The sequence below is a fragment of the Eptatretus burgeri genome, chromosome 1 (assembly GCF_056783735.1).
Source record: "Eptatretus burgeri isolate ZD-2024b chromosome 1, Ebu_testis_v1, whole genome shotgun sequence".
Lineage (NCBI taxonomy): Eukaryota > Metazoa > Chordata > Myxini > Myxiniformes > Myxinidae > Eptatretus > Eptatretus burgeri.
In genome coordinates this window covers 117,498,835-117,519,649 of record NC_140961.1, presented here as the reverse complement: position 1 = coordinate 117,519,649, position 20,815 = coordinate 117,498,835, and the positions used below count along the sequence as shown (strand labels likewise).

At 49.8% G+C, this 20,815-nt stretch overlaps 1 protein-coding gene across 1 annotated transcript in view; it reads left to right on the top strand.

The window, feature by feature from the left end:
* LOC147035264 (extracellular calcium-sensing receptor-like) overlaps positions 1 to 20,178 on the top strand; it is a 42,228-nt gene extending 22,050 nt beyond the window's left edge. The window contains exon 4 of the mRNA XM_085864667.1: positions 19,703 to 20,178. Within this exon, the coding sequence (XP_085720793.1) occupies positions 19,703 to 20,178 (476 nt within the window). The remainder of the gene's footprint in view (positions 1 to 19,702) is intronic.
* Positions 20,179 to 20,815: the final 637 nt, after the last annotated feature.

Here is a 20,815-nt window from a genome sequence, read left to right as displayed (position 1 = left end):
GGCCACGTGACTCGAATGGCGGCCGCCTCGCCCACCATAATGGACAATTCTGTCGTGACCCTCTCAGAACAAAGCCGGGAGCTAGTCACGGGTGGGGGTTTAACCCCACCACGATCGTGCCAATTGCCCACCCGCGCAGGACAGGGTTGCTCGCCAAATTCGATCTACCTAAGTACCTGTGCGGATGGTCGACCGGGTGATCGTACCTCGCCGCAGGCCGACTCCGGACACGAACTGCTAAAGTGGTCCGTTCCGTGCTGCAGTGATAACCGAGCGGTGTTATCGTCGGCCTCGACGGTTCCGATTAATTATCAGGCGAATTAAGCCTACTACGAACCCTTTACGTGAAGCAGGATGGAGGGTCAATTAAAAGGAAGGAGACAAAGTGAAACGGGCACAGTTAAACATGCAAGCACTTTTATTTACATGACACACTGATAGCACACATATACAGCCAAACAGTCAAAATACACATATAGCAATTAATACAAAAGCAACAATGCAGAGCTAAAACCGAATAAGACCGACACACGGCAACACTTAAACAGTTCTACTTTACAAGACACGGCGACACAAGATCCATACAAAAACCCCGAAAAGAAAATGGTGACTTCCCTTTGGGCCGTCGAGTCCCTCTCCCACGTCCGTCGACGTGGTCGCGCCTGGCCGCGACTCCGTGCCCTGGCATGGTAGGCGAGTCCTCTCCGGCGTGCCTCGCGCTGGCACGTGTTGGCCGCTCGATGCCACGGACCGAGTTTCCGGCGCTATCCCAGCGCGGATAGAAGGGGGGGGGGACGTTGTTGCTCGAGGTCGCGGTGTGGGGAATGGCAGACGCTCCGTCCCGCCAGCGGGGTCTCGGGACCGCCCCACAGAGGATCAGGCCAGCGGCCACCACGAAGAGAAGAGCGAGCGGAAGAGGACGAAGAGAGCAAGAGCACCCCCCAAGCGCTCCGCCCGTGTCCGACTTTAATTGCCCGGGGCTCCACCTCCCCTCGAGCTTCTTGGAGAAGCTTCTCGAAGGGGGCGTGCCCTCACGCTTTCCCTCCACCCCGCTCCATCCGAGGGCCGAGGGAGTCAGTTTTTGGCTTGGAGCCAGAGCATTATTCCCCCAAAAAGAGGCCCCCACCTTTTCTCACCTTTGACCTTTGACCTGCATCGCTCTTCCGCCACTCCAAAGCGCGGGGAAGTCAGACGGGAGAAACAGGCGGGAAAAATCCACATGCCATCGTTGTGCCTTCTTCTTTCCCTCCTTGCGTTCTCGACGGTTTCCAACGCGGAAACCGTCATAGTGTAGACCGTGGAGGATGGCGTTCGTCAGCGAAGGTAGTGGCGAAGATGGTGGTGGTTGTTGTGAGGGTAATTCTAGCGCGGTTGGCGTTGTGGCGTAGTTGGTGGCGGTTGTTGTTTGCGTGGAGGTTTGCGTTCGTCAGCAGGGGTAGTGGTGAAGATGGGGGTGGTTGTTGTGAGGGTAATTGTAGCGTGGTTGGCGTTCTGGCGTAGTTGGTGGCAGTTGTTTGCGGGGAGGTTTGTCGTTTAAAATAACAATAGAAAAAGAAAAATGGCTATCTCAAAGCGCCGCAGCCCGAATGAATCGCATAAATTCCCTCTAGACAACGGATTTGGGCTAACTACACATGTACTTAAGAGATATCTCACCTACGGGACCTGAATGGTGGTTTGCGAATTTCCACAGCCGTAACACTACTCGTCCAGAGTCGTCAAATTTTCGTGTGCCATCATGTGTAGTTCTCCCCTAGTACGTTTTACCTACGGATCCCTGAGTGCGACATTCATGGTATTCGTGTCCCAAAAATAAATAACCTATGGGCTGAGTAACTAACTGAACAAACCCACTCACTCAGACGATGTAAATAAAATTGCCGGCGCTAGACATACATGCCAGGGGCACACTCATATTTACAGTACAACTTAACCTTAACTTACAAATTTTACACTAAACCATGGCCCAGAATCAATGGACTCTGCAGGGAGCAAAACGAACGTCAAACCGGCGCACGGGCCGCCACTGCAGGCCCGTGTTGTAGCTGCCAACAGGACAGTTCTTGCAGCTTGCAAACTGTTGCTTGATGATCCTGGTGCACATCACATTGAACAGGGGGGGGGGGGCAAATCAAAATTGAATGGGGGCAAACTGATGATGTGGGCAGTGGGCATGGCATGGCAAAGGCAGCAGGCAAACAGCCTGCAGAACAAGGCCGTTGCAGGCAAACAGAGCCGGCAGACGAACTAGTCGACACAGGCCTTGCAGCAATACAACAGCTGCCGATGAAGTTGGCCGGCCTCTTGCTGTGGAGGGAGTGCGGTGGTGCTGGCCACTCGGAAGGCGGGCTCGGACCTACCCAACGGTCTCCCTCCCAACCTATCGCCTTTGCCTGTCACTGTCCATACCCACTCCCTTAACTTGCAAAACCCAATTTAGCCCCAACTTTTTTTTGTTGTTTTTATTTTTACTCTTGCTTCCTCACTATAAATCGTCCCCTAACCCCCTTTATCGTCCCCTAGCCTACTCCCAACCCCTACATTCCCTTCCTGGAGGGGAATGAGGCAGAGCTCTCGTCCCGTGTCGAGGCCCAATTCAAGCCTCAGGATGGCCTCTCCAGACTTCAGAGATCTAACCCAAAGTGGGTCCAGCGGCCCACAACGAGAGCGAGGGGATGGATGTTGCGGAGGGGTACACTTCCTAATCTACCCTAACCATTAACCTTTAAACTACCCCGGGGCTTTCAAAAAAATGCCTCTCGCTTTAGCTATCGGTTCTAACAACCCAAATTCCCGTCGCCTATGTTGGTGTCCTCACAATTTCGGGCCTCGCCCCCCAATTTTCTTCCCGTGCCCTCACACGGTCTCATGGCTGGGATGCGTGGCTCCCCTTGGCAGGCACTACCCTCTGCTGATTCTCCAGCTATGGCACCCCCGGGCACTACACTGCCTCCGAGCCTACCAGCTCCCTAAACACCGGGGAGTGCCCTCCATGGCGACTCCCCTGAAACGCTCACGTGGCAGGCTGGCTTCCCGGGCCCCTTTCCGAGGGTCACCCATGCCCACAACACTGCCCACGTGGCTAATGGTGCCCCGGGCCCCTGCATCATGCGGGCGCACCCGTGCCCACTACGCTATCCCGGCCCCCCCATGGGCCCTTGGCCAACCGCGGCCGACAAGCCCGGTGCCCGGGGTACCCACTCAGCGATACTCACCTTTCGCAGCCACGCTCCCAGCCCGTCAACAGGGCTCCTGCACCCATCCAAACGGGTTTCGAGCCTACTTTCCCACCAACAACAAAACGACTTCCATTTTTGTTAATTTAACTAACCCACTAACTCACTTTGCACTGACCCCGGGGTCCCTTGAGTGGGAGTCACTCCTCCCCCCAATCACTCATCGCACCATGCCTTCCACATTCGCTCCATACACACAGACCCGCTGGCCTCACTCACTCACCAAGCACTCACCTCACAACTTTTCAACACATTCCGCTGAACTCTGCCACCCTTCTAACTACATCCCCAACCTAACTCGTGCTCCGACGTCGTCCCTTAAACTACAGCACGTTCCTTTTAACACTACGTAGCTAAGCTATGTCCCCACGACACATCCAAAGTCTGTCTCTGTCTCCAAATCCTAAAATCATTTTCCCAACTTAAATCTCAACTAAAACCCTCTACCTAATCCATTCCACGGGCTCCATGAGGACTTACCCCTGCCCCATGGAGCCGGTCTAGCTAACACTAACCCTTCACCCTAGCTAGTTTCATCCTGTGCCCTGGTCAAGGGGTTCATCCACCCCTTGCCCAGGAATCCTGTTCATCTGAAAGCGAGGCTTGCTCTTTTTTTTTTTTTTCATTTTTATTGCGCAGCACCAGCGCGGCAACTCGCAACCTGCGCACCAACGTGGCAATTCACAGCCGCGCACCTGTGGCGTGACGTCATGGCAGCTGTTCTCGTCCCTCGTCCCTCTTGGACGGTACCATCCAGCAGGGATTCACCCTCCTGCCGCATTCCAACCATACACGCAGCCATGACGTCACCCGGCGCATAAAAAAACACAAGTGCCACGTCTCGAGGGGTTCCCCACGCGAACACATGTGCTCTGCCCGTTGGAGCTTAACACACCCGCCCGCGTAGAGAACCCATCCGGTCCAAATCCGTTTACCTGTCTACACTTTGTCCGTCGCGGGATCGGCAAATCCACCGCTGGCGTTTCCGGACCGGGCTTCACTCCCGCAAGCGAGCACGTGGCGGCCTCATGCGTTGCACGGCACGGACCTCGCGCTCACTGCTGGGTGAACCCGGCGCGGTTCCCAAAACAGCTACGGCCGCTACTCGGCTTTTGTCCCTCTGTCGCCGTTGTCGTCTCCTTTCCACGCACACACTCCTGCCTGTCACGACGCTCAGACTGCACTCCTTCACACTTACGCCAGGAGACACAGCTGCGTGCTCCAGCATGCCCACCGTCATCTCCCTTACATACCGTTCTCTCACACATACTGTCCCTCTCACACACCGTGTGCTGGGAGGAACGTATTCCGGCACACTCGCAACCACACCACTCGCACACGGGGGCGCACTCACACCTTGCACCACACACACCGGGACAACCACACTGGGGATTTGTTCCACCCCAAGGGTTTCCGGGGCCTCTATACCCCCCAAGCTCTCCGTGCACCCGTTCGCAGCACTCATCCCCTTGAACTCGCAAAGCACAACCGAACCCACCTGGTAGTGATCAGCTTCAAGGGGGCAAACTCCCTCCCCTCGTTCCTGGAGGAGGCTCTCCAACTGCTCGCACCAGGTCCCCACATGCTCTGCGAGCTCACCCTCATCGTCCTCCACCAACTCCGTGTGTGTGTGCGTCTTTAACCCCGTCTGGATTGTGTCGTCTTCCCTCTATCGTTCCCATCTCCCGCTTCTCTTATTTCCGTCTCTTCCCTTGTTGTCTCCCTTGTCTCAACTATTATTTCTTTTCTTCTTTCAATTGTCATCTCGTGTCTCGTCTCACACGTTTCGGTCACCCCATTTAGTTTTTCCCTCTCGGTCACCGTCACTTTTTCCGTCGTTGTTACCGCCACGTGTCTCGCCCAACGCGTCTCCCGAATTATTTTCTCACCCGGCTCCCACCGCGGGCCTGACAGCCGTTGCATTCCCCCCCCAGCTCGTTTGTCCCAGCACGTGGCGTCGCCATTTTGCCTGCCTGCAGGCATTGCCGCACACTCTGCGTTTCACCCCGCAGTGTCCGCATATCGCTCTTGAATGCTTGCATGTTCGCATCCATTTTTTTCGTTCATGCCTTTCATTTCGTTGTTTATTTCGTTTGTGTTTGTATCCATCTTCGCATTCATTGCCGCCAGCATGGCGCATAGCTGGGCCATGTCGGGCGCACTCGGCTGAGCCGATTCAGCAAGGATCGGGGGGTTTTGGCAGAGAGGGAGAGGGAGGTGTCAGACACCGCGGCCACCGCCGCACCCATTTCAGGCTCTGGGTTTGGTTGGGGGAGTTCGTCCTGCACAACAAGCATTTCCTGCACGGGGATCTCATCCTGGGCCATGGATTCAACACATTCTAAATCCATTTCTAATACCCCCGGCTCCCGCTCGCCTTGAGACTTCATCTTATTTCTCGTAAGGGGTTAATTTAAATTGCTCGTAATTTGGAGGGAATCGGGGGTCGCTCCTACCACCCCTGAACCGATTCCCCATGAATTTTGCTTGGAGACGGGGGAGTTTGTTTCCCGCTCTCTGACACCAGTGTTGCAAGGAGGGGGATGGGTTCGTATCCCACTCCTGACACCAGTGTTGCGAATTCGCGCCCGCCGGCGTGCGAACGGCCACGTGACTCGAATGGCGGCCGCCTCGCCCACCGGAACGGACAATTCTGTCGTGACCCTCTCGGAACAACGCCGGAGCAAGTCGCCGGTGGGGGTTTAACCCCACTACGACCGTGCCAATTGCCCACCCACGCAGGATAGGGTTGCTCACCAAATTATATCTACCTAAGTACCTGCGCGGATGGTCGACCGGGCGATCGTACCTCGCCGCAGGCCGACTCCGGAAACGAACCGCTTAAGCAGTCCGTTCCGTGCTTCAGTGATACTTGAGCAGTGTTATCGTCCGCCTCGACGGTTCCGATTAATTATCGGGCGTATTAAGCCCACTATGAACCCTTTACGTGAAGCAGGATGGAGCGTCAATTAAAAGGAAGCAGACAAAGCGAAATGGGCACAGTTCAACATGCAAGCACTTTATTTACACGACACACGGAGAGCACACATATACAGCCAAACAGTCAAAATACACATATAGCAATTAAAACAAAAGCAACAATGCAGAGCTACAACCGAATGAGACCGACACACGGCAACACTTTAACATGTCTACTTTACAAGACATGGCGCCACAAGATCCATACAAAAACCCCGAAAAGAAAATGGTGACTTCCCTTTGGGCCGTCGAGTCCCTCTCCCACGTCCGTCGACGTGGTCGCGCCTGCCCGCGACTCCGTGCCCTTGCATGGTAGGCGACTCCTCTCCGCCGTGCCTCGCGCTGGCACGTGTTGGCCGCTCGATGCCACGGACCGAGTTTCCGGCGCTATCCCAGCGCGGATAGAAGGGGGGGGGGACGTTGTTGCTCGAGGTCGCGGTGTGGGGAATGGCAGACGCTCCGTCCCGCCAGCGGGGTCTCGGGACCGCCCCACAGAGGATCAGGCCAGCGGCCACCACGAAGAGAAGAGCGAGCGGAAGAGGACGAAGAGAGCAAGAGCACCCCCCAAGCGCTCCGCCCGTGTCCGACTTTAATTGCCCGGGGCTCCACCTCCCCTCGAGCTTCTTGGAGAAGCTTCTCGAACGGGGCGTGCCCTCACACTTTCCCTCCACCCCGCTCCGTCTGGGGGCCGAGGGAGTCAGTTTTTGGCTTGGAGCCAGAGCATTATTCCCCCAAAAAGAGGCCCCCACCTTTTCTCACCTTTGACCTTTGACCTGCATCGCTCTTCCGCCACTCCAAAGCACGGGGAAGTCAGACGGGAAAAACAGGCAGGAAAAATCCACGCGCCATCGTTGTGCCTTCTTTCCCTCCTTGCATTCTCGACGGTTTCCAACGCGGAAACCGTCGTAGTGTGGACCATGGAGGATGGCGTTCGTCAGCGGGGGGTAGTGGCGAAGATGGTGGTGGTTGTTGTGAGGGTAATTGTAGCGTGGTTAGCATTGTGGCGTAGTTGGTGGCGGTTGTTGTTTGCGTGGAGGTTTGCGTTCGTCAGCGTTGTGGTGTCGTGGTGGAGGTGCGAACAGGCAGACACGAGCCGGAGGGTAACACAACTCCGCTTTATTGCCTCGAGCGAGAGGGTGGGCGTCGAATGCCCGTAGCTCCGCTTTATTACGTACTCGATGCACTCTACAGGCACACGACCTACAGGACACTGCTAATGACAGCACATGCTGCCCCTGACGCCGACTGGTGCTTCAAGACCCAGTGGGCGAGTCGCGACATATGAAGCCACAACCACGCGACCACCCCCAACCGTGACTCGGGCTCCGCCCATACAGTACACTCCTCCCCACTAAAAGCATGTTTATAAAACGACAATAATCAAAAATCATTGGCACTACAACACAGAAAGCAACCAGAGCCAAACATGGCATCTAGCAAACGCACTGGCACCATGATACAAAAAAGAAAACTGGTGAAAAAGGAAAAAAAACGATGACATAAACAAGCAAAGGGGAAGAAAATGACATCAACCATGTGGCCGTGAATCAAACCCAGATGAGACGGCACAAAAGAAAACGTGCTTCATCTGCACAACCTGCAACCTCAATGCCGCTGTGTTCACCTTGCATATCATTCATCCTTTCAAGTTGAATCCCAAAATACAGTGGACAGGTGCTCGAGTACTGAGTTGCACGACGAACTCAATGATGGCTGCAGACCACAAAAAACCCTGGCCGTGTTAAAGATATAAAGAAGCAAGTTGGGAAGCACAGCATCACTACGCAGCAGAAGCGCCCCCAGGCGGCTCATGCCTACACGCCCACCCGGCGAGGTCGAGATGACACCCCAAGCGAACCTCCCCCGGCTCCATCAAATGCCCCCGGTCGACAAGCTGGCACATCTCCCTCAGACAGGACCGAATCAGGTAAACACCCTGAGCCTGCAAGCCCCGCGGGCGCCAGCGCGGCTGATCTTGTCGAGACCAGAGGTTTGCGCTCCATGGCGCCAGGCACATCTGACCTTGGCAATATCAGGGGAGGGGGTGACGCTGAACAGCGCCGTCGTGCCACGTGCAAGTCGAACCGACAGTTAGCCGGCGGCCGCACCACCAATCTCATAACAAACCCACGCATCAAATCCAGTCGAGATCTCAATGCACGTCCACACGGACGATCAGTGTAGCCTGGAGACGTATCAGTGTCATACAACAGCAAGAACATCGTCTGCGCAGATGCCAACTCCCCTTCACATACAGCGCGTTCTCCCAGTATAATTTCCACACATGAGAGGGTAGCGAACCGCGGACTGTCCTCGCAGCTGGAGATCAGAAAGACCTCTTTATTCGCAACGATCGTCCGCAAGCTCTTCACATCATATTGATCATATCGGTCATCCCATTGATTGATCCCAACCAAACACATTATGCTCACACGCGGCCCGTTTACTTTAACAACGCCAAGCCGAATCATTCATGCTGCAAGAATCAAATACACAACAATTAGCAATTTATGAACCCCATCGTGCGTACGCCTCTTGGTTGTCACGACGTTGAGACGACTTGCTTGCCGGTCATCATCTGAACATCGACGAGGACACCGTCGATGTTCGCATCCCGCGAACTTCTTGAATGCGACCAGCTCGCTCCAATCCCCCGTTGAAATTGCCTGCATGACACGGGTGTGCACTGTATCATGAGCGCAGCAGAGGAGCGAGCGACCGCTGCAGCTGGCACGGCCCCCGTTGCTCCGGAACCGTATGTCATAGTCGCAGGAATCAATGACCGAAACCCATGTTGCATCGTCGCGGCTCCTGCCGCTGGAACCTTGCCCTCGGGTCTCGAGGGAGGCCCGGGCCCAAATGGAGGTACGGGCCCCGAAGGAGACACAGGTGCACCTGGACGTACGAACTCTGAAACAGGAAACTCCTCCTCCTCATGTCAAAACACCAACCGGCCCAGCACGGGCCGTCCAAGGTCACCGGCTGACGCCATCCAGTCTAGCCTGAGGCTAGCCAGCCAGTCCCGGCCCAAAAGGGCGGGCCCCTCCCCTCGTACCACAAACAATGAGAGTAGGGCGCTTTGACCTTGGTAGACCATCGAGACGTCTGTTACAGCAATTGGTGCCATCGCTTCGCAGGTGTACGTGCACGGCGAAAACGTCGTCTCGACCAGGTGAACACCCCGGAGGTCACGAGCGGCACGTTCACCCATGACTGACACTGCGGCCCCGGTATCAGCTTGAAACGTTCGGTGCCCCGATCATCTCGACCTCCACTGCCATTGGTCTTGTCACCTTCGGACCAATTGAAAACAGGTTCAACATCGGCAGCATCTCCTGTTCCGGGTCACCGGGATCACTATGCCCAGGCTGAAAGACTCGACCCGGGGCGTAAAGGTGTACGCCATGCACAAAACACCGTACCGGCAGTAGGTCTCAACCCGGGACGTAGGGGTCGCTCCGCACCCCGCCATTCATGACCGTTATGATGGGAATGACCCTCGGCACACACACCGTAGATGTCCCTGAGTGTTCAGACCGCCGTCCGACTGGCTGCGTTGCAATGCTCGGTCACAACCCGCACCGAAGACTGTGCGTGCGGCTGTGTGCGCTTGGTACATCGCGCTGACCTCCGGATCACCTGCCGCGCACTGGCCATCGAGGCTCCGGACACATCTCAGAGTCTGTGCGAAAGCCGACGCCGCTTCTGAGTTGAACTTAATGTCCTCATCCTTTAGCCGTGGCATTGCAGAAACCATTCCCGAGGCTTGCAAATCAGAAATAAAACGATTCCCGAGCCCAGCCGTTCACTCGACGTGACTTTGAACCACGCGGACGTGCAGGCGCCGGTGAGATGCCTCACCCGAGCGGCGAAACTCGCGATGCGCTTCCCTGGGCTCCTCGCCAGGTGGTCGAACTCGAACCGCGCGAGCTGCGCCGATTTCCCCGGCACTCCGTGCGCACTGCAATCCAACTACTCCGGCTAAAAACTCCAAGTCAATACCGAGGAAACCAGGCACTCTGCACATGTCGATCCCATCCTCATCGCCAAACTGTGGTGTCGTGGTAGAGGTGCGAACAGGCAGACACGAGCCGGAGGGTAACACAACTCCGCTTTATTGCCTCGAGCGAGAGGGTGGGAGTCGGATGCCCGTAGCTCCGCTTTATTACGTACTCGATGCACTCTACAGGCACACGACCTTCAGAATACTGCTAATGACAGCACATGTGCCCCTGACGCCGACTGGTGCTACAAGTCCCCAGTGGGCGAGTCGTGACATATGAAGCCACAACCACGCGACCACCCCCAACCGTGACTCGGGCTCCGCCCATACAGTACAAGCGGGGGTAGTGGCGAAGTGTGGGGAGGTTTGTCGTTTAAAATAAAAATAGAAAAAGAAAAACGGCTATCTCAAAGCGTCGCAACCCGAATGAATCACATAAATTCCCTCAAGACAACGGATTTGGGCTAACTACACATGTACTTAAGAGATATCTCACCTACGGGACCTGAATGGTGGTTTGCGAATTTCTACAACCGTAACACTATATATATATATATATATATATATATATATATATATATATATATATATATATATATATATATATATATATATATATATATATATATATATATATATATATATATATATATATATATATATATATATATATACTGATACGCAAAAGAAACTTACCACTTGTTTGAAATGTAATAAAATTGTAACAGTTCAAAATAAAACAAACGAACAATTGCTCATTGAAACATTGGCATTTTATTGATGACATGTCAAGTTTTTGACCAAGATACACTATCTCATCAGTTTGTTCTACAGTACAGAACAGCACAGGGTGCAATGTCAGTCCCCTTTCAATAGCGTGTGTGGCCACCATTGTTTTGGATACAGGTTGTGCATCGTCGGCGCATACTGCCTACCAGTCTTTGGATGGATTGCTGGTGGATTCTGTCCCACTCAGTCCTCAATGTCTGAAGCCATCTGACTTAGGACCATCTGCCTGTCCTGCCTTGCAGTGGTGACTCTTGGCCTTCCTGATCGAGGTCTGTCATCTGCAGAGTTGTGGAGGGTGTCTCTGTCCACCAGGGCCGATATCGTCTGGTGTAAACAGCCAAGGTGACGTGCCACCTCACGGTTGCTCGATCCACCTTGCAGTATGCCCAAGGCACACTGCCGTTAATCCCTTGACAATCGTGGCATGGTGATTGAAATGCCCATTTTGCACTGCCCTTTTTAAAGCCAATATCAAGACATCACGTGCAGCTCATTAAAATCATCCCGTACCCCTTGGCTAATCACTGACAGTCAAAACGGCTGTTCAACAGCTGTGCTATGAAGTGACCATTGAAGGTTCAAGTGACCATCCGTGACCGTTTTGTCTGACAGTGAGGACACTGTTGTCCACAAATAAGTTCACACATTTACTACATGCAGTGTTATTGTTGATATTTGAAGGTTTAAAAGGTGGTAAGTTTCTTTTGCGTTTCAGAATAGAACATGGTGGTTGAAAAGAAAACGTTGCTGTTTGGGTGTGTTGTATTGCCCCGGAAATGCCCTGATGCACTGCCTCCCCTCCCCTCCTCTCCCCTCATGCTTCCTTCCCTTGCCCTTATGCTGCCTTCCCTTCCCCTCACCCTGCCTTCCCCTATACACTCACGCTGCCTTCCCTATGGAGCAAGATAACAAAAGAAGAAGAGAAAATCAGGAAGGAAACATAATGTGTAACTATGGGGGCAAGAGAGGATGGTTAATGTGGATAGAAGTGATCACGTGTAGAGATATAACCAGAGATGTTGGTTTATTTCTAAATTAGAACCGCAGTAAATAAGATTGGATTCAAACCGAATGAGGAAGGAGGTAACACAAGTAAGAGAACACAAAGAAAAAGGAGTGAAAAGTAGGCTTGAATTGTTTGAGTGCACAATGTGGGATTTGCTGGACGAATTTGTATGGGATTCAGGGACTGAGGAGGCACAAAAGAATGAAAGAGCAGATCAGGGACAAACCCCTGAAAAGAGGTGATATTGAGCTCAGATGCCATCAACCTGTCTCGGGTGAGAGAGCAGCTGGCCGTGTGCTCCTTCCTATTTGTGAGCTGTTAGTGAGGTTGTTGTGAACCGTTTTCCTTCCATGTGCTCCTTCCTATTTGTGAGGGTGGTGGGCCATGTGCTCCTTCCTATTTGTGAGGGTGGTGGGCCATGTGCTCCTTCCTATTCGTGAGGGTGGTGGGCCATGTGCTCCTTCCTATTTGTGAGGGTGGTGGGCCATGTACTCCTTCCTATTCGTGAGCAAATTTAAGGATTTTTTAGAGCTTTGGATTCCACAGCATACATTTTGAGAGGACACCGCAGCACAACATGCATATGTGAAATGGGGCACTTGCTCAGAGGGGAGAGCATTCTTTTATTGGGCTACAAAGCAGCCCTCCTAAAATGTGAGAACTTCTTTGATGCATTGTCAAAGCTTGTGGAAGAGCTAGTGGAGTACATTCAATGGATCAGGATGCAACAGGGCAAAAGGAACAGCGGGGGGGGGGGACCCAACAGCAGAGCCAAAGGTCAAGAATGAGGGAGGTGAAAAATAAATGGGTGTGGGGAGGAATGGGATGAGCAGATGATGCCAACAGAAGGAAAGTCTCAGGAGGGAAGAACTGGAAATTTGGAAGGAGGTGGTGTTGAGAGTGTGGCATAGAGGGACAGGGGGTTATTAGGGTGAGAAAAGATGATATTTTTCGATAGTGGTTTATGTCTGAGGTTCGGAGACCACAAGATCATGGTGGGTGATTACAACTACTATTGGTGTCGTCGCTCTGATGGTTACCATACCCAAGGAGTTGCTGTAGCTGTGTCCAATAAGCTGACTCCAATGATAATTGAGGTAACACCGGTCAAGGAGCACATTATGAGACTCAGGATCTGTCACTCCTTGGGTATCATTTCCCTGATCTCTGAAAATGCTCCGACTGAGGAGAGTGATCTCACCATGAAGGACGCATTCTATGCCAAGCTCGAGTCTGTGGTTGACCAGTGCCCAAGGCGAGATACTCTTCCAGTATTGGGGGATTTCAATGCATCGATTGGAACTGATAGGGATGGTTATGAGACATGTGTTGGTCCCCACGGGTCTGGAACTGTGAACCAGAATAGCTCAAAGTTCCTTGACTTTGCAAGAAGTCATGGACTTAGGTTGACTGGTTTATGGTTTCAACGCCTCATCGCTTGACTTGATATTCCAACGCTGGTGGTGTGGCAAAGGAAATTGACCATGTGCTCATTGATGGTTGCTGGAGGATAAACAAGAACTGCAGGGTCGACAGGAGTGCTCAGTTCCTCAATGCTGACCAAAGGCTTGTTGTAGCAATTCTGAAGTTGCAGCTTAAATCCAGGAGAATGGCACCATCCCAGCTGAGGCTTGATGTTGGAAAGCTCATGGATGAGAGGGGAGCTGAGGAGTTCGCGAACAGGCTGAGTGGAAATTTGGGGGGTCTGGGTGCTTTGGAGGATTATGAAGAGTTGTGGAGTGCCTTCAAGACCACCGTCCTTGATTTTGCCGGTGGATGTCTTGGAACTCACCGAAGGGTGAAGAAGAATTTTGTCTCTCGAGGAACACTGAATACCATTGACCAGAGTCACAGGGCCAGGCTGAATGGCAGAGCTGAGCTGTTCAGGAAGCTGAGGCGTATTGGTCAAGTGATTCTCATCCGGTTTACAGGGGAATTAGCGCATTGCGTTCTTCCAAGCCCGTCCCTCGGTGCACTGCAGTGAGAGCAGAGGGTGGTGGCCTCTTGACAGAGGAGTCTGAAGTTAAGGCCCACTGGGCTGATTACTTTGAGCGGCTGTGCCAGGCTGATCTAACAGTTGTCGAGTTGGATGTCAGGGGTGTTACTATCCCGATTGCTGACCCTCCAATCAACTGTGGTCCACCTTTGTTTGTGGAAACACAGGCTGTGGTGAACCGGTTGAAATGGAGTAAAGCTTTTGGGATCTGTGGCATCCATGTTGAGCTTCTCAAGGCTGGTGGAAATGTACTCGTATCATTGCATGCAGTTCTGTGCTCTGCCTGGAACACAGGCATCATCCGAACTGACTGAAAGAGGGGCCTTGTTGTCCCTCTCTAGAAAGGGAATGGTGATCGCCAAGACTGCAGCAACTACTGAGGGGTGACGCTGCTCTCAGTGCCGGGCAAGGTCTTTGCTCGGATGATTCTTGACAGGATTCTCCACCATCTGCTTTAGCACCAGCATCTACAGCAGTCAGGCTTTACACCAAATCGGTCAATGATTGACCGTATCCTTGCTCTTCGTGTCTTCACCGAATGTAGACGAGAGTTTTGGCAGGGTCTGACTACAGCCAATGTTGATCTCTCTAAAGTGTTTGATTCAGTGAATTGGGATGCCCTCTGGAGGATTATTGATCTTCATGGAATACCACCAAAACTGATCAATCTTATGTCTGAACTGTACTCTGAAACTGAGAGTGCTGCGAGATGTGGTGATACCATCTCTGACTTATTTACAGTTGTTACTGGAATTAATCAGGAGTGTGTACTGGTCCCCACACTTTTAAGCACTCGTGTGGACTAGATTCTGTGGAGGATGTCGGAGAGATCAACTTGCGGTTCATCGATTGAGAATGTCAGGGTCTCTGACCTTGATTTCGCAGATGATGCAGTCATCTTTGCAGAGACTCCAGATATCCTCTTGCGGGCCCTTGAGGTACTGAATGAGGAGTCGTAGCTGCTGGGATTATGGGTTTCCTGGTTCAAAACTAAGATCCAGGCTTTCATCGACATCTTGGATGCTGCTATCCTGTCTGTACCTGGATGTTGAGGTCACAGAGAGATTCACTTACCTTGGCAGTGATATTCATGTCTCTGCGAGGTGTGAGCCAGAGGTCAACAGACGTCTGGGTCAGGCCTGGTGAGTCATGGATTCACTGGATCGTGGGGTGTGACGCTGCTGTTACCTGTGCAGGAGTACAAAAGTCTGAGTCTTCAGGTACTTGCTGCTTCCAGCATTGCTCTATGGATGTGAGACTTGGACTCTGACCAGGGATCTGAGATGGAGACTAAATTCCTTCGGTACCACGTCTCTTCGGAGAATCCTTGGCTATCACGTGTCAGACTTTGTGTCCAACGAACGGTTGCTGAGAGAGACCCAAATGAGATTTGTTACCTGCATAGTCCGTGAGCATCACCTGCGTCTGTACGGATATGTGGCTCATTTTCCTGATGCTGATCCTGTTCACCAGATTCTCTCAGTGAGGGAGCCTTGTGAGTTGGAGGAGGCCAATGGGCCAACCACGTGTCTCATAGTTGCAGCAGTTAGATCAGCATCTCAAGGAGATCGGGATGGGCCAGGCATCTGCCTGGGGGATGGCCAGACGGAAGCCCTTAGAGTGGACACAGTGAGCACGGAAGCGGAAAGTGGACACAGCGACGTGCTGCTCCGGTGCATGCTCCCACGTGTTGATCTGAAATGGTGGTGAAGAGCTGGCTTGAAGACGTGGAGGTAAGAATGAGATTGAAGTGGAAGGAAGTTGATTCCACAGGTGGGAAAAAAGAAAACGAGTAGAGGGGAGCAGTGATCCTGGATTTTGGGATTTTACCAGAAGGGGTTGATGCTGGACTGTGAGAGGCCTGTCGAAACATTGGAGAGGGGGGACAAAGCATGGAAGGAGCAATGGGTGCGAGACCAGAAAGGAGGCAGTCGAACACAGAGACCACTGACCTCGCTGCGATGGGAAAGTGATTGGCACAAAGACTCAGCCTCATCGTGGGAGATTCCAATAATATTGAAGGCTTTGGTTTCCATGGTATCAAGATGAGAAATGTGGAAGGCTTTTCCCAAAGCATTCCACGAAAGCTGTCCGCACTTGAGCAATTGTTTGGCCTGTGTGTGCCCTTTCATGCACCCAAACACAAGCAACCAACTGCTCTTCGACACTGCAGCAATCTGTGCCCGCCATGCTGTCCAACTTCCTACTGATGCTCGCATCAGTGAGTCAGTGTTTCCGCATACCATGGCAGGGGATGGTAGAGGGGGTGCGAGGGAGGTGTGAGAAATTTAGTAAGGGTGAAGCGACTTTCAGGCCACCCTGTACTATTCCTTTTGTTCTGTTGTGTCATGATTCGTTCAGTGTTATAGCTCTTCCACAACCCTTTCCTCTGCATACAAATAATCTGACTAAAGAAACCAATAAAAGCTGCACAATGTAAGTGCTTTGCTTTTCAAATCCTACCTGGGTTCCTCTCCAGCTGCACACATTCACAAGTAGCACGTACATGAAAATTCCGATGCTACACACCCACTCAGATTGGTTTCATCACTTATTGGCAAGTATTGATCGACAGGGAAAACAAAAACGTGCATTCAACTTAAATTGGTTTCTTTAACAGAGGGGAAGAGAGAGAGGGAGGGGAGGGGAGAGAGGGAGGGAGGGGAGAGGAAAAGGGGGATTCCGGCAGATGAGATGCCCAGTTTAACATCCATTCGAGAGATGGCACACACATTAATGAATCTCCCTGCCTGTGAACCACTGGGATGACAGTTTATAGCTGGGTTGAGATTCAAACCCAGGCTAGACAGTTTAGAGCAAATGTGAGTACCTCTCGACTATCCTGCTGTGGTGTGGAGATTCATTGTTTTATATTTTGTTGCCACTGAAAACATTTTACGTTTATTTTTTGAATTCGTTGTAATCCTTTAATTTATTTTGCCATTCTAACTTTGGAGATCTTGCCATGGAGAACTGAGCTGCGGTTCTGCCATGGAAGCTTGTAGAGTTCGAAGCTTGATGAGTACTCACCAAGTGGTTTAAGCACTCAAGCAAGCACTCTAATGAAGTGATTGAAGAAACATTTTTTGAAAAGAGGCATGCACCCTGAATCTTTTGTTATATTCACCACCAAACAAATCCAAATCTACTCATTTGTATGTCTGTGTGTGCTTTTTACATACATCTTCCTTTCAGCAACCGCCGACTGTACCTCCTGATTGGGACAAGAACTGCATGCATAATACCGCTCTCAAATGTAGGGCTCTCGCCAAGTGGCTTAAGCACTCAAGCAAGCACTCCAATTAAAATGGTTGATCAGGAATGGCTGGCTTGGCAAGTGAAAGCAAGCTCATTGGTAATGGGACATACCGGCAAAAACCAAAAGATCGCAGATTTCTTAACATTTTCAGATTTCCCTCCAGATATTGACAATTATTTATTCCACGTGATCCAATTCTCCAAACTCAAATTAGATTTCGATTATATAATTTAATTCGTCCGTCAGTGTAGATCGTGGAAAATCGCATCATTTTATGCATAAAATTGCTCCAAGCTCCTAATTTGAAAACTATGGCACTAAAAGTGATATATACAGCGATTTGTAGGTATACCGACAGATGAGGCATTCGATGATATGAATGAGGAAAGTGCAAAAAATTGAGAGCTTTATCCTTAAGAAACTGTTGCGGCCTGTTTCAAATCAAAGCATTGTTGAGCAGACCAAAAACAAACCAAGAGAGAGTGGAGTGACCAAGGATGCGCATGAGATAGGATATTATCAAATAACGCCGTTAGTTATCTTCAAATGTGGTATTTTAATTAACTTAAACACACAATTTTCACTCATGCATTTCCTTGAAGTTCCCTTCATATGCATGCATAGTTTCAGTCCATTGGGTTTCATAGTTTGGGAATTATGGTGGACACACACACACACTGACTGACTAACTGACACACTGACACTGATTAGTACAGATGTACACATGAATTTTTATAACTTTTTCTATCCAGATAATAGAAACAAACTGTAAATGGCATATGAAAGCCTCATTCATTAAGTTTTGTTAATGTTAATGTTGTTATTAATGTTGCTGTTTTTGCTTTTGTTATATTCACAATTGCCCTGGGTTTCTTGATGAGTTAACATTTTCAAATGAGGAAACTTCTACATCAGTGATAAAGTCAACCACCACATGTACCGTATTTGGGGGGCAGATAGAACTCAAGAAGTCTGACAACATTAAAGAGACTCACCAAAATCAGTCTAGTGTATTCTCAGCAAGTCACACATCATTGGTCCTTTCTTCTTTTTTTTTCACGAATGCTGTAGGAAAAGGGTGTGTGTATGTCAAGTTAATTTCTTTATATTTTTAGCCCCCATTGGACTTGGTCCAAAATGGGGGCTTATGGATTTGGTCTCGATTTTCATGTCTGTGTGTGCAAATGTGCATCCGCAACCATATCTCGGACATGTAAGGACCGATTTTATTCATACTTGGCACAAAGACATCACATGATTGCATACATATGCACGTCTTATTTCTTTCCAACATCCAATCCAAGATGGCTGACTGGCAGCCATTTTAGTTGTTAAAAAAAAAACCCAGTGTCAAACACGTCCTCAGACATACATTTACCAATCTTGTTCAAACTTGGAATGCAGATAAAGAATGATGGCATGTCATATTTTCTTTTCGAGATCAGATTCAAGACGGCCAACTGGTGGCCATTTTAGATGTAAAAAAAAAACTGATGTTGAACAAGTCCTCAACCATTTCTCAGAACATGCATTTGCTGATGTTACCCAAACTTGTCAGACAGATAAAGAATGATGGCACGTCATTTTCTTTCGAGATCGGATCCAACATGTCCCACGAGCAGCCATTTTGTTTCTTCAACGTGTCCCCAACCATTTCTCTGACATGCATGGTCCGATTTTGTTCAACTTGGCACAATCACAGTACACGATGGCATACACTTGCACCTAACTCTGTTTTGCGATCCGATTGAAGATGGCCAACTCGTAGACTGGTGGCCATTTTAGTTGTAAAAAAAAAAAAAATATGTTGAACACGTCCTCAACCATTTCTCAGACATGCATTTACCAATTTAGTTAAAACTTGGCGCACATAACGAATGATGGCTTACACATGCACGTCATTTTTTTTCAAGATCAGATCTCAGATGGCCAACTGGCAGCCATTGTTGTGGTAAAAAAAACAACCTGATATTGAACATGTCCTCAACCAGTTCTCGGACATGCACTTACCAATGTTAAAACTTGGCCAACAGAGAATAAATGATGACTTACACATGCACATCTTTTTTTTTTCAATATCAGCACCAAGATGGCCGATTGGTCACCATTTTGTTCCTTAAATGTGTACCCAACCATTTCTCAGACATGCATGGCATTATTTTGTTGGTAGACATGCATGGTATATTTTGTTCAAGTTTTACACAATCACAGTACATGATTGCATACACATGCACCTCACTTTATTTTGCGATCTGATAAAAGATGGCCGACTGGTCCACTGGTGGCCATTTTAGTTGAACTTAAATATGGGCGAGCCCTTTAATTCCACACAGCAAAATTACTATCATGGCAGGAGCTATGACATTTTGTCTGTTTTTTACATGTTAATGTTAAAATACAGTGCATTAAACTTATTGGTTTCTTTCATTTGCAGAGGAAACAGAGCAGAACAACAATTCACAAAAATATAAACTGTTGAAAAACTGGGTTGTATTGTTTATATCGTTGGGACCCCAAATCACTCTCAGCCTGACATGGATCTTTGTGGGACAGACCCATGTAAATCTCAACACTCAGGTTCATCCTGGTATCATCATAGTGGAGTGTGGTGGAGACTCTCCTGCCTGGGCTGTCTGTAATATCACCTTCCTCGGAGTGATGGCTGCCATTTGCCTTGGATTAGCATCAAAGGCTCAGAAATTGCCTTCAGCCAAGAATGAAGCCAAGTTCATCACCTTCAGCATGCTCACATTTTTACTCGTCGGTCTGGCTTTTATACCTGCAAATAGCAGCACACAGGGGAAGTTCAAGATTGCAACTGAAATATTTGCTCTAATTGCTATTGCCTATTCCTTGTTGGGATGTATCTTCATAACTAAGTGTTACAGTATGCTTTTTAAAATGAAATAAAAATGTATTCCTCAGCAGAAGAAAAGTAGATCAATTTACTAAGTTTTGTGTGAAAAACCCAAAGCTTATCTCGCGGGCCTTGCCTGCCTTGCGTGCCGAAAAATGTGGGGCAAAAAAAACTTCCCATCCCATCCATTGCTTGGGATGACTATCTTGGTGATATATATATATATATATATATATATATATATATATATATATATATATATATATATATATATATATATATATAGGGTGTCCCAAAAAAATATACAACTTTTCATCTAAAAAGAGGATGGTCATAACATATATTTTAAAAATATATATATGGCTGGATTGAAAGCTGAAAGGTTGAAGTTTATTGTCCCAATGTCAAAATTGCCACTAATATTTAAATTTTGGTATAGAATCGTCGTTTTCTTTTCGACCACATGTTCGACGTCGGCTCCACGTTGTCTGATCACTGCCTGCAAACGCGTTGTCATGTTCTCCATCATTTTGCGAAACGTTTCCTGAGGAATGTTCTGGATTTCTCGGTGGATGTTTTTCTTCAGCTGATCAAGAGTCTGAGGCCTCGGGTTTCCATAGATCCTATCCTTGAGATACCCCCATAAGAAGAAGACTGGAGGAGTAAGGTCAGGGGAATAGGGTGGCCACT